Source organism: Puccinia triticina, chromosome 15A (assembly GCF_026914185.1).
Source record: "Puccinia triticina chromosome 15A, complete sequence".
Lineage (NCBI taxonomy): Eukaryota > Fungi > Basidiomycota > Pucciniomycetes > Pucciniales > Pucciniaceae > Puccinia > Puccinia triticina.
Window position 1 is genome coordinate 4,290,941 of NC_070572.1, and position 14,409 is coordinate 4,305,349.

Here is a 14,409-nt window from a genome sequence, read left to right on the forward strand (position 1 = left end):
CCCTTCACATACCTTTGCGGAGTTCTTGCGTGCGGAAGCGGAGCAGTTGAACCCTTTGTAGACTAGGCAGATTGTATCAGACTCACAGAGGAGTGCTGAAGGGATTCGTACGTTGTGGAGTTTCAGTGCCAACTACCAATCAAGCCCAGAACTGTTCTGGAAGGAAGGCGGACACTCAAATTAAACTATACGTCCCGCTTTCTACTTGACACCGTGTAATCTGTCTTTTCCTGTGACATTTTACATTTCCCCTCCAAGCTCTGCTTACGCTTGCGTGAGAATTCCACAACGGACTAAATTAAAATCTGGCACTCTCCAGAGAGTGCAACACATTCCACCTGGTGATCTTGCCATGAGCCAGTCTTTTCATTTGCATATTCATTTTGCTCTCACCCACATTTTGACACTTGTACAGTGGGTCATCTAATGTTTTTGGCAATGCATTTTTCATTGCAGAAGCTCAGGCAACAGACCCAAAGTCATGTGATTCACTGCAGGGGTGTAAAATAAGTTCCAAAGAATGATTATGACAGAAAAAAAATGAAAATGAAAAATATGAAAAGTGTGAAAATTTTCCAATTTTGTGCAAATTTCTCAGAATCTTTATTATTGCTCAAACCAAGGAGAGAAAATTGCAGAGCACAGTGTGGCATGTAACAGGAATGATAAAAAATGAAAAAACTGAGACCATTTTCAATGATTTTTGTTGGATCAAATAAATCTGGTCAAATTGGTGTTGATTTGGCCTGCAGGTGCAAACTTCTATTTCAAATGGGTGGATACCTCATTCACCCAAAAAACCATTGAAAATGGTCTCAGTTTTTTTCATTTTTTATCATTCTTGTCACATGCCATACTGTGCTCTGTAATTTTCTCTCCTTGGTTTGAGCAATAACAAAGATTCTGAGAAATTTTCACAAAATTGGAAAATTTTCACACTTTTCATGTTTTTCACTTGCATTTTTTTCTGTCATAATCATTCTTGGGAACCTATTTTCCACCCCTTTAGCCAATTCCATGACTTCAGGTCTGTTGCCTGAGCTTCTGCAATGAAAAATGCAGTGCCAAAAACATTAGATGACCCACATGTACATAGAACTAGAGGCCACGGCGGCTACACCGCTGTGTGTCAATGCTCAAGGTAGACATCTACTTTTCAAGAGTCAACCCAGGCATAACTGCAATCTTGTCCCACGGGTCAATCTCAAGTGAGATGAATACCTTCAATTTCAGCTAAGTCAAGAAGGACACCTGTCACACAAACCTCCCACTACTGGGCATCTATGCACTTCGCGGTCCCCAGCAATTGATTTATTTCATTTCACCGTGAAGTGCGACACCCCATTAATTCTCCATTATAGATCTTGTCTCTCTAACCAGATTTCCCTTGACAAGAGGCCAGCATTTTATGAATATGATTTCCCTTCTTTTTTTGGAAGTTCCACAAGCTCTAGCTCAAAATCTTGCTTGGCAAAAATGGCAGCTCAAATACCTAGGCTAATCGCGCTGATATTTTGCATAAAAAAGCAAATCTAAATACAACCTATTGATAAAATGTCGAATTTATCTTATCCTATAATACAATCATATGATTATCATGTGGCCTATTCTCTCACCGCACATTATTTGTCCCAATGCAAACGCAATAAAAAGTCACTCGTCAGAATTGATTCCACCGGCTACTCGTCCTGAGACAACCTGAAGGCAAGTTAAAGGTTAATTTCATCAATCCCGTCGTGTCTCCATCAGGAAATGTCTCACTTTAACGATCCAGCGCCTTGTACAAATATTGAAACCAACCAGCAAGCTGGAAAACCACGATTGACAGCCTAATATGCTTGAATTTAAGCCTATTGTTGTTGATAGTGTTGGGGACACCAAAAAGTTTACAGTGACCTGCTTAAAGTTAACCTAAACATTTGTGTCAGATTCTGTTTACCTGGATTAGATACAACCTTTCCATACGTTGTGAAATACTACAATGGAATATCTGGGACCCAGGCCGGGGTGCTTGCCGGAAGTTACAGAAACCTCTTTGATTGTACCGACCGCATTGATAGTAAGGTGTTTAAATCCTGAGTGAGTCGTTAAATCATTTGCTGGGAGAGCAATTGCAGATCTGAAGTTAAGTTCAAGTCCTCCGTTGCCACTAAAACCAGTTATTGCGCCCTTCATCGAGTAACTGCACCGAGACGGCAGGTTAGTCCCGTTGAAAACGGCCGCGCTTAGGTTAACCGGGAAGAATGGCATTGCCCCTTGCGTGCTTGATCGCAAAAAAGCCCAAAGGAGATTAATCTCCGCAACGCCTAGTCTATCAATATCGTCCAAAATCTGCAATCTAGTATCAGCAAGCTATCACTCAGGCGAGGTCACGTTGACTCACATCATACTCCACAAAAATCTCGCCTCAAAAGTTCAGGCATATAGTTGATAAGGAGAAAGCCAGACCGGTCTGCAAATGTCCCTCTTGTCTGAAGATTGTGTGATTTGTCACCCTATTGTATGATAATGTGCATACATTAGGGTGACAAATCATAGTCCATTCTGGGCAGTTACAGCTAAATCTTCCTTAAATTTTACCCTCATTTACTTGGCAGAAATTCCCATCTGGTATGAAAAGTGTGTGATTTGTCACCCTATTGTAGTGCAATAGGGTGACAAATCACACACTTTTCATACCAGATGGGAATTTCTGCCAAGTAAATGAGGGTAAAATTTAAGGAAGATTTAGCTGTAACTGCCCAGAATGGACTATGATATGTCACCCTATTGTACGCGCATACAATAGGGCGAAAAATCACACACCAATCACATTCTTTTGAGGCCACAGAAACTGTGCAACAGGTACATGAGGGTGAAATAGTTCCAATAAAATTCAGATTGATGTCACCCTCCGGTACAAACAGTGAGTGAGTGGTGCTTTACACTTTAGTTAAACTTTGGTTACAGACACTTTGTGTTCTGTGGTCCAGTTTAGTTACTACTGAGTTACAGATGAGTTCCAGCTGAGTTATTAATACTTAATATATAGTCACCAGGGAGGAATCTGTGGCACTCTCCAGAGAGTTCCTGGCTGTAATTTCATCTGAGGTATGTACTGGTGTGTAGTTCATATCAACCATAACCTCTGTTTTACTTTCAACCCCATGACAAGTTTGACTGTACCTTAACATATGTTGAACTGATCAACAGCTCAGTCATTGTTTATTTTGAACTAGTGTTTATCTGTAAAACATTTTATGCAACTTCATACACCATGTATGAATGCTCTGATTGTTTGACAAGAATTACCAGAGATTCACAGGTATATTTTTCCACACTTCTGACTGGAAGAGATGAGCATTAAAATCTTGCTTGAATTCCCACACACTCAGATTGTCATGCCTACCTACACCAATCATTTTTCAAGTGTACATAAACACTGACCAGCCTGTCAGGTTGCTTGGCGCAAGGTTTCCAATCCAGTCTGGATGCTATTTTTAGATCTAGAGAATGTGATTACTGATGTACCTGAAGGATGTTTTTAAGGGGTTGTTGATTCTTTTTACCTACATGGCTTGGTTGTACTATAATGTCAGAGTGGGCTCATTGTGTAGTGATAAGAACAAAAGGAGTCCTGGTTGCACCCAGTTATGAAAACAATTCAAACTAAGGCACTCCCTGGGGAGTGCCACCCAAGCTTCCCTGGTGCAAGATGATGGATGTGTAGTGGGAAAGAAAATGGTATGGTGTTCATGAGTTTTATGTAGATCAATTGTTAAGTGGCTAGGTCCAGTGATTCATGACTGATGTGTAGGATGAAGAATTTCCAAGTGGAGACTGAGTGAAATATGTATCTCAGCTTTCATTCCTTGTTTTTTAGCTTATACTGCCCCTCATAATTACTAGCCCAATCAACCTACTCTGGACTGGCTCTGAAGGGGTCTTGCAGGCATTTTTGAGCTCAAAAATTGAAATTCTCAGAGCTTGTGTGTGCTCAAAGGGGGCGGATTGGTTACAGAAATCCACCATGTATCAACATTTACAGGACATTTCTTGCCAGGGGGGGATGGATATTGAGGAGTTTGAAATTGGTGAAAATAATCTATGAACCTGGTTATTTTAATGGTGCCAAAGGCCCGGTGAGAATCAGAAGTCTAGGGGGAGATACTGGGGAAAATGGGGGAGTGTGGCATCCTCCCTGCCATTTGTCTCGATCCTGTAGAGACATGCCACTTGAGAGGCATGTCCCTCTTTCGGAGGTAGCTACGCTCCCCCGAGGAGGGACTGTGTTAAGTTCGAGTCAGCACTGGCCATCAAAAGCTACTGGCCACATTCTTGATGGCTGGTCCATTGTAAATTTAATCATCGAGAGGAGTACATTTTCCCCTGGCTGGCCAGTAAGTGCCACGGCGCACGCGCACCTCTCGCTCGCGGCCGCGAGTCATGTGACAGCTGAACAGGTGACACTCCCCTGAGGTGTGACCCCCAAACCCGCGCCGGCAGGCGCCAATATCATTTGTCTCCATCCATCTCGCCAGGGAAATATCCTGATACCGACCTCAAGCTGCCCAGCAGATCTCAAGCTTCACATTCTCGCAGGCGAACAACATAAGCAGGGCTAATCCGCACTGGTCTGTCCCAACAACTAACCCAGGTGCATGTGCGATTGCGAGCACGATGGCGATGCAATCCTCCAGTATCCTAGAAGTCCCCCTGAACAACAATACTGAATCACTCGAGCTGGATCTAGCTGAATTCTGTGGTGGTGAAGGTTCAGTGGAAGAGATTGTAGGTATCTTTCTGCAAGAGAAACTGCCTGCGAAGTTCTGGACCAGATCTGCGATGGAATATTGGAAACGTGATTTGAAGGAAGATGCAATCTCACTAGCGAACCAAGGACTTCAAGGTCTGATAGTCCATCATCAGATAGCTTATCCCTCCTTCAGTCCAACTGATTCATCAACTTTCTGACCCAGACTAACATTTCCCGCATTATCTCTACCTCTCATATCGAATCCAATGGATCTCAAACTATCCTAACAGCTCTACGGGATCAGGACAGGCCTTCCGAATGTCTCCCGCTACTCTGCCAGCTCGCAACGTATGCCATCAATCTATCTCGAGGCCTTCCCACCTTCAAGTTGGAGACGCCCGAATATGATACCATCCCCCCTGCTCAGCCCACTGTTGATGAGACTCTGGAAAAGGCTGCTCACTATCTTAATGAAGCTTCCAAGATTGACTCCAAGAGCTCTCTTGTTTTGGATGTCCGAGGTTAGATAACGATTTCGTTTACTTCTCTTGAAAAGTTCACGTGCACACTTCCTTTTTCACCAATGACTATTCTGATGATAATGCTGAATGTTTCCGTAGTTACATTATACTTGGCACAGAAAAGTTATGATCAGGCTCTTGCGACGTGTGAAGACATTCTTAAGGAGTGTCCAACTCATCTACCTGCATTACTAGGAAAAGCCAGGGTTCTATTCCATCGCAAGTTTTTCCGACCAGCATTAAAGCTGTACCAACAAGTTCTGAAACTTGCCCCTCGTGTGCTACCTGACCCACGAATCGGCATTGGATCTTGTTTCTGGTTCCTGGGTGATCACAAACTTGCCCGACAAGCTTGGGAAAGAAGTCTTGTAGTGGTGGGAACCTCGTTAATAGCTCAATATCTTATGCTTCAAAAACATGTCCGTTCTGGCAAGTTGATTGTTTTTCTAATCGATCCACCTGATTTGTATGAATGCAGAACCCTGGAAAAGCCTCGCAAGGTGCTCGGCTCCTCCTTGGCTTATCTCACTTTCAAGCATCCAAGGATATTCACCTGTCCGATGAAGCTCAATTTGCCGCGTACCAGAAAGCAATAGCCGATGTGCAGGCAGTGTTCAAAATGGATCGAAACAATGCTGCAGCAGCTTCCGTCCTAGCGAGCCACCTTCTCACCGCTAACAATTGGGCCACAGTTAGTCTAGATGTCAAGATACCTCTCAAATTTGTTCGTTCAGTGGCAACTCATTCGGTATTTCTTGAATGGTTTAACAGGCTACCAAAATGGCTGAGCGCGCGGTGCAATATGCCAATACAAGTTCGACAGCACTAGAGGCCCGCTTGGTTCTCGCAAGGGCTTTCCACGCACAAGGCAAACTCAACGAGGCCCTAAGGGAATATAGAGCTGCTGCTCCCCCCGAACGTTCCGTCTTGACCGCGATTCTGGGTGTCGCTCAAATCTGTGTTGCCCGCAGTTGGTCATTCTTCATACTTTGATCTTCTTGCAATACTAAATCAGGCTCGCTAACATGGCTTCCATTCGTTTAGATGAGGTCAGCATAGCTATTAACATGTTTGAAAACGTCTTGCGGAGACAACCTAATTGCATAGAAGCCCTGGCCAACCTAGCTGCACTTCGAACACATATGGCTTTCACCACTACCTCTTCGACCGAAGGTAGCTCTGAAAAAACAAAGGCAAAGGAACTGTATGAGCAAATCACGCGTTTGTTTGCCACTCGAGTCAAAACTTCATCGAGGAACCCTGATGACGAAGGAGTGATGCCTCCACGGATTCGAGAAGTTGCCAGTGATCCGGACCTATACATAGAAATCGCTCGACTGTCGAGTGATGCAGATATAAATCGCGCCCTCAAAGCCTACCGCCAGTCACTAACGGTACGAGAAGATTTAGGAAAACCGATCCCCGCAATGCTATTAAATAATATTGGCGTTTTGGAATGGAAAAATGGACACCTTGCCGAAGCTCGAGATAGAATCGAAAGTGCTTTAGCTGCCACAGCTAGTGCTGTTGTCGGTGACGAGACGGAAAGGGAGATCAACGAGCGAACGGCTGTTTGTATGTTGTTCAATCTTGGGGTAATTTGTGAACAAGCAAAGGATAAAGCAAAAGCCAAAGACATTTACGAACGTATCTTACTCCGGCATCCCGAGTATGTCGACGCCAAAGCCCGCTTGGCTCTTATGTATCTTGCAGAGAAGAACTTCGACAAAACCAATGCTCTCTTAAAAGAAGCTCTAACTTCACAAACGGGAAATGGTGAACTCCGGGCGCTTTACACTTACTTTTTAATCGAGTCCAATCAAGTCAAACAAGCTCGCGATTTTACCGTTGCCACCCTCAAAGACCACGATAAATCGGATGTCTATGCCCTATGTGCATCAGGTGCTTTACTTTACACTCAAGCCAGAGAAAATAAAGCCATTGGACCCGAAGCAAGCTTAGATCGAGCTAGCAAATTCTTTCGCTCGACTGAATTTTTTGAGAAGGCATTACAACTTGATTCCCAGTGTGCGTTTGCAGCTCAAGGCCTGGCGATCGCTCTAGCCGAGCACGTCATCTCTCCTAGTAATGTCAACGCACCCAGCTCCAATGGAACATTTGCACCCGACGCTAGTAATGTCAGGGCCAAAAATATTCGCGACTCAATCACCATTCTGACTAAAGTTAGGGAGGCGCTAAACGATGGAAGTGTATATGTTAACTTGGGACATTGCCATTACTTACGAGACGAATTTGATCGTGCTATTGAGAATGTAAGCTATACGATGTTTCTTCCGTATCTGTTCTTCCTGGCATGATATTATGATTTTCGTCATTGATGTAGACTACTTCGACTTGTCTCTCGTTTTAAGTATTTCACTGCGTCCAAACGATTTTATGACGATAAGAACGTTTTGGTTTTGCTATATCTCGCTCGAGCGTGGTATCAAAAAGCTAGCAAAGACCACAGCTTTGCAGCGTTGCGTAGCGCGCTTCAATTTGTTCAAACTGTAAGCTCCATTATATGCTGATTTCCATGTTTTCTTGCTTGTTCTCCGTCTCAAAAGGCTAGTCATTGCAGTGGGGAAGACATATTAATTGTTGGTATTCCTGCTGAACTGAAAACAAACACGTGTAAATAATTCCTAGGCCAAAGAGCATCATCAGAACGATGGAGCAATCGCGTTCAATTTAGCCCTTGTACAGCAAAAAGGATTAGAGTTGTTGGTTGACTTGCCTCCTTCCAAGCGGACGCTTACGGACATCAAAACAGCCATAGCTGATGCTCAATCTGCACAAGAGTGGGTCGTGCACGCTCGCTGTCTTTTTCCTTTTGCTTTGACGAAAATACTGCAAGCTGACAGTTCTGTCTCATCCCGTTTAGAGCGTTTGGTGAATTGGCTTCAAAGCCTGCGGGGACGGTGCCATTTGATATTGACATTGCGCATCAAAGAAAACGATATGGAGAGAGCCTTTTGCGGAGGACGAGCGAATTATCTGAATCTCAAGAAGCTTACGAATCATCAGAGATTGCGAAAGTTGAAAGAGCTCGGCAAGAGAGAGAAAATGAACGGCAAAAGTTGGCTGAGGCAGAGGTAAATGTCCAGACTCCGATCAATGATTGAACAAATCAAAATACTCTCATTGAACCACGCATGACTTTCTTTCACACTTGATCAATCTGATTAGCGATTGCGACTTCAAGAGATAGCGGCAAAGAATGAGGAATTGACACGCAAGCGACAGGAGATGCAAGAGTCCATTGCGACTTGGTACACGAAACAATCAAACTCCGATAACGAAAGCGAGGATGGAACCAAAAAGAAACGTAAAGGGGGAGGTGGAAAACGGAAAAGTACGAAAGAAACTGGGATTACCATCGTTCCTGATGATGAGGTTGATGAGGGCTCTGAGCAGGAAGAAAAGAAGCGCAAGCGAAAAGTAAGTTATGTTGGTTCGTTTAGATGGGCTGTCTTTATTGAAAGCAATGATTTAATTGCCATCCTATTTCCCTAAATCAATGAAACAATAGCGGACCAAAAAACAAACTAATGCCAAAGGAGAGCAAACAAACAAGCCTTCCAACCGGGCTGTTTCGACTGGCGAAGATGAGAATTATGATTCAGAGGATGTAAAACCAGTTAGCAGAAGCTCCAAAAAGAAGTCCAATAAAACCTTTGTGCGTGTATCTCCTTGCGTCTATTCTGCTGCTTGTCGTCGATTTGCACCTCTCTAACTGGATTGTTTCCCGCTATTTTCTTGCTCGATGACTCCAGAAAAGCGCAGAGTTTGTTGAGGATGATAGTGACTAACAAACTTAACATCTGCCAAAATCTCAAGCGACATGGTGTTGAGATGACGAGTAAAATTATTTCGACTTATATTTTGATTTTACCCTGCTCACCTTTTGACATCCTGGTATGTATACACACACTCTGATATATATTGCAAAAAGAGAAAGCCGAAGCAAAAGAAGGAGAACGGAAATGAATACTCGGGAGAAACCTGTTCCATTATTTGCCCCGTTGCAGCTTCATCCTCTCAATAAATGTAATTCTTCTCCGGTTGAACCATAAGCCTTGCATTTTTTAGTTATGGACATTACATAAACATTACAAGCAGGGATTTTTTTGGTTGTTTATAGACTATCTCCCTGATCAATCTGGTGTGACAGTGGATTTTTACTTTTACTCTTTGTTCTTTGACTCAAGAAAACTGAAGGGCAAGGGTGTAATTAGTTTTCTGTATGATGTATTCTTCCAACATTTTTGTGTAGCCACTAAACAGTAAAGAATGGGAATCCTTACATAATACAAATTAAGCAAAGATTCAGAATTATGCTCCAGTTCCATGCATTGGTATTGTATTGATTTTTGTGCCCAATACAGTAAGGGTTATCAAATATGAGAAATCCACACTTAGGAACCAGTCAATTAGCCAAAAAAAAGGGGGCAGGCTTTAGGCACGCCAAAAAATTCCCAGATGCACACCAAAAAAGGCGTGCACTCCTGACCACTCCAAGATTTTTGGAGTGCAGGATGGTTTACTCCAAAACCAGCCCCCATTTGGAGTGCACAACCCTGCACTCCAGGTGGTATGGAGTGAACACCCCGCCACGCCAAAACCAGCCCTCAGCTCCCCTTGACCGCTGGTCTGCGGCGGCTACACATGTCCCTCTCGATGACCGGGACCAACCGGTCATCAAGAGGACAAACACAGCACTCTCAATGACCGGGACCGACCGGTCATCAAGAGGACAAACACACCCCTCTCGATGACCGGGACGGACCGGTCATCAAGAGGACACACCCCTCTTGATGACCGGCACAGACCGGTCATCAAGAGGACACAACCCCTCTCGATGACCGGGACCAACCGGTCATCAAGAGGACAAACACACCCCTCTCAATGACCGGGACCAACCGGTCATCAAGAGGACAAACACACCCCTCTTGATGACCGGGACGGACCGGTCAGCAAGAGGACACACCCCTCTTGATGACCGTCACAGACCGGTCATCGAGAGGACAAAGCCCCTCTTGATGACCGGCACAGACCGGTCATTGAGAGGACACTGGTCATCAAGAGGACACAACCCCTCTTGATGACCGGGAAATTCCGGCCATCGGGAGGACAAACCCCTTGATGACCGGGAAAGACCAGCCATCAAGAGGACAAACCCCCCCTTGATGACCGGGACAGACCGGACCGGTTATCAAGGGATACAGCTCTTGATGACTGGTCATCAAGAGGGGCTTTGTCCTCTCAATGACCGGTCTGTGCCGGTCATCAAGAGGGGTGTATCCTCTTGCTGACTGGTCCGTCCCGGTCATCGAGAGGGGTGTGTTTGTCATCTTGATGACCGGTTGGTCCCGGTCATTGAGAGGGGTTGTGTCCTCTCGACGACCGGCACAGACCGGTTATCGAGAGGGGTGTGTCCTCTCGATGACCAGTCCGTCCCGGTCATCAAGAGGGGTGTGTTTGTCCTCTTGATGACCGGTCGGTCCCGGTCATTGAGAGTGCTGTGTTTGTCCTCTTGATGACCGGTCAGTCCCGGTCATCGAGAGAGACATGTGTAGCCGCTGCAGACCGGCGGTCAAGGGGAGCTGAGGGCTGGTTTTGGCGTGGCGGGGTGTTCACTCCATACCACCTGGAGGCACTCCAAATGGGGGCTGGTTTTGGAGTAAACCATCCTGCACTCCAAAAATCTTGGAGTAGTCAGGAGTGCACGCCTTTTTTGGCGTGCATCTGGGAATTTTTTGGTGTGCCTAAGAGCATCTCCACCCGGGGTGGTAAACCGGGTTGCTATCCCGCGTTTACCAACCCAAACCCAAAAAACACCACCCACCCAGGGTGGCAAACGAGTTTCTATTTTGGCTCGGGAGCTAAAAATCTTGATTGGGTTGCTATGTATGGCAACCCACTAGCAACTAAATAGCAAATTTCCCAAGCTCATCCCCCCCTCCCTACCCACCATCAAAAGTGCCTGCACCTACCCTAGAACAACTACAAATATGTACCCTCCACCAAACTGGTCATCGAGAGCACTGCAAGCTATCAATGACTGGCTGTCCTGCTAACTGTCTGCCCGGTCATCGAGAGCATCAAAAGCAATCAATGACCGGCTACACATATGACCAACCATCAAGAATATTGCAAGGTCTCAATGACTGGCTATACTGGTGATCAAGAGCTCTCTTGATGACTGGGTATACCGGTCATTGAGAGCCCTCTTGATGACTGGTCATTGAGAGCCCTCTTGATGACTGGTCATTGAGAGCCCTCTTGATGACTGGTCATTGAGAGCCCTCTTGATGACTGGTCATTGAGAGCCCTCTTGATGACTGGTCATCCAGCTCTCTCTCAATTGGTATATACTGGTCATCAAGAGCGTTCTCAATGACTGACTATACCATTCATCGAGAGAGCTCTTGATGACTGACTATACCGTTCATCAAGAGCTCTCTTGATGACTGGATATACAGTCATTGAGCTCTCTCAATTGGCTATACCAATCAAGAGCCTTGAAAGCCCGAGCTTTGAAAGCTATCAATGACTGGCAATGTATTCCGGTCATCGAGAGCTTTGCAGCAAGCCATTGACAACCGGCTATACCAGTCATTGAGAGCTTGGCAAGCCATTGATGACCGGCTATACCGGTCCTAGGGACCTTCGCAAGCTATCGCCAATCGGTGACTGGCTGTATTTTTCATGAGGTTCGTTGTAACTCCATTTGATGACTTGGTCATCTTGGAGTGCTTCTGGATTATGGCAACCACGGGTGTGTGCCAGAGACGCACGGGTTGCTATATGCAAAAATTGAGTTGCCATCCCGGGGTTTTAGCAACCGGCTTTTACCTCCCCGGGTGGAGATGCTCTAAAGCCTGACCCAAAAAAAAATGTCACCAAGGCCAACAACTGGTGTTGCACTGAGCCTGCCCCACACCTCAACATTCCAGGTCCTTCACAATCATCAAGCCAAGACCAGCAAGATAGACAGCCCCAACCAGTCACCCAGGCCGATCTTGCCGGCCTCATTGAAGCTTTGAGACTGCAAAGAGAGGACGACCAAGCACACCATCTGAACTATCTTGCAAGGTGTGAGGCAGACGACAATCAAGCTCAACAGCCTTCCTTCCTTGACAAGGAGTTGAAAATCTGGTCTATCACAGGGAACGTAATCAAGAATTTCAACAACCAGAACATTCTGAAGCCGGTCGGATCAAATGTTCAAGAATGGATGGAAGCGCTCAGTGTGTTTGTGTTCCAACAATTTCAGGACAAGTTCTTCTTCACCCCGGAGGAAGGAAAATTCATCAACCCCTTTCACAAACAGATTGCCAGATCCGTTTTACACTCCTCGGTCCACAGCTCCCTTGCGTACGATCTACTGGATATGAACAGCTCCGCTGATGCATACGATCATCTGGTCTCCAAGTTCCACATAATCAACCGCGCGAAACAGATCCAAGCCTGGGAAACCCTCAAGAAAATCAACCTCAGCGACTATAATAGCTCCACCAAAGCCATCACAGCTTTTGATTGCTGCGCACGGATATTTGTAGAACAGGGCATTGATTTCACCTGGGACACCATCATCAGCCTGATCATGCAGTCCGATCTCCACAACCACATGCAACCATCTCTTGATTGCAAGGTGGACCTCTTATGGAGACTCATGATTTTGAGATCCCCACGTCTGGTGATGTGCTCCGGTTTTGGGACGCAGCTCGTGTGGAACGTCAACTTGCAGATGATGGCGGCTCTGGCAAACCAATGGTCTCAAATGTGGAGCTAGCTAGACGTTTGACACCTAGTGTTTCAGGACCAATTTCAAGCCCCGTTTCATGAACTCAAGCCGACACCAACATCACAGTTCTAGCCCTGAACAAACCGCCCCATTGTTACATTTGCAAAGAACCTGACCACATGTCGCCAAACTGCCCGCACAGTAGAAAGAACAATGGTCCCGCCCGACCAAGCACCCCCCAACCGGGGTTGCAGCCTGCTTTCCCACCCTGCTCCATCACTTACAACTTTGACAAGGTCACGTACATCAAGCCAGCTCAACCGGACTCAAAATACACAGCATCCTCTGGACCACCTCGTGCCTTCCGCCCCGCCTAAACCAAGACAACAGCGCCTCCACAACTCAACAAGCAGGTTGAGGCCAAGCTGATTAACCTGGAGCTGTTTGCGGAGGAAGAAGAGGAGATCAAATACGTTTTTGAATCCGAAAATCTCTCTGCCAAACCTTCAGGACACCGCTTTGATCTCCGCAAAATGAACGTCAATCGTGAAGGCCAGGAAGTGATCTGGGACTCGGGTTCTTCTGATAATGTGACGGGTGATAGGTACACCCTGTTTGACTTCAACCCCCTGGAGCAACCAATAGCGGTCAAGGTAGCGACTGACACCGCTTGCAACTTCATAACAGGCACAGGTACTTTGAGATTTGCCGGGACAAAAGGAACAACAGTCGTTGTTAAAAATGTCTATTGTGAGCGGGCTAGATTCACACTCCTCTCTATTGCCGCCTTCAAACAAGCCAAAGCCATATTCCGAGTCAATGGGAATTTTGACTCTATTGATCTCCTTTCTAGTACAGGTCCCAGGACACGTTTTACTACACAGCAAGTTTGACTCCATCAAGAATACCTGGCCCCTTCCCAGACCGGGAAGAGCTACTCTTCATTTGTCTCATTGTACTCCAAACCCTTCCCACACACTCTCCACCCTTGCAATTGAAACCAATTCAGTTTTCAAATCCCCAGCCTCCATTGAGGACAGCCAATTTACCTGGCATGCTGAGGACCTGACGCCTGACGAGAAGACTTTGCTCTTCTGGCATCACCTTTTTGGCCATGCCAGTTTGAGAAAAATAAGAAGGTTGGTGAAACTTGAGCTTGGCTATGGCCTACCTTCTGTAATGCCAACTGGATCAATCAAGTGTCCAGTCTGCTCAATCTGCAAGGCAACAAGAGTATCAGCGCTGGGACCGACGAAAACAATCTTGGAGAAATTGTCCGTGGTATGTGTTGACCTGATGGGTCCCTTTGACACACCCACAATGACTGGAGGGAAATACACTTTGACAATCAGGGATATTTTCACCTCCTACAGTGAAGTAAAAATTCTGAAGACCAAAATAGA

At 45.7% G+C, this 14,409-nt stretch overlaps 1 protein-coding gene across 1 annotated transcript; it reads left to right on the forward strand.

The window, feature by feature from the left end:
• Positions 1-4,659: 4,659 nt before the first annotated feature.
• PtA15_15A433 (uncharacterized protein) lies at positions 4,660-9,068 on the forward strand (the record flags this gene model as incomplete). The annotated part of the gene is made up of 12 exons (XM_053163638.1): positions 4,660-4,888; positions 5,026-5,256; positions 5,356-5,630; positions 5,735-5,947; positions 6,028-6,226; positions 6,301-7,529; positions 7,629-7,766; positions 7,906-8,057; positions 8,141-8,351; positions 8,446-8,697; positions 8,789-8,935; positions 9,033-9,068. The coding sequence occupies 12 exons, from the start codon at positions 4,660-4,662 to the stop codon at positions 9,066-9,068; spliced, it is 3,312 nt and encodes a 1,103-aa protein (XP_053027593.1).
• Positions 9,069-14,409: the final 5,341 nt, after the last annotated feature.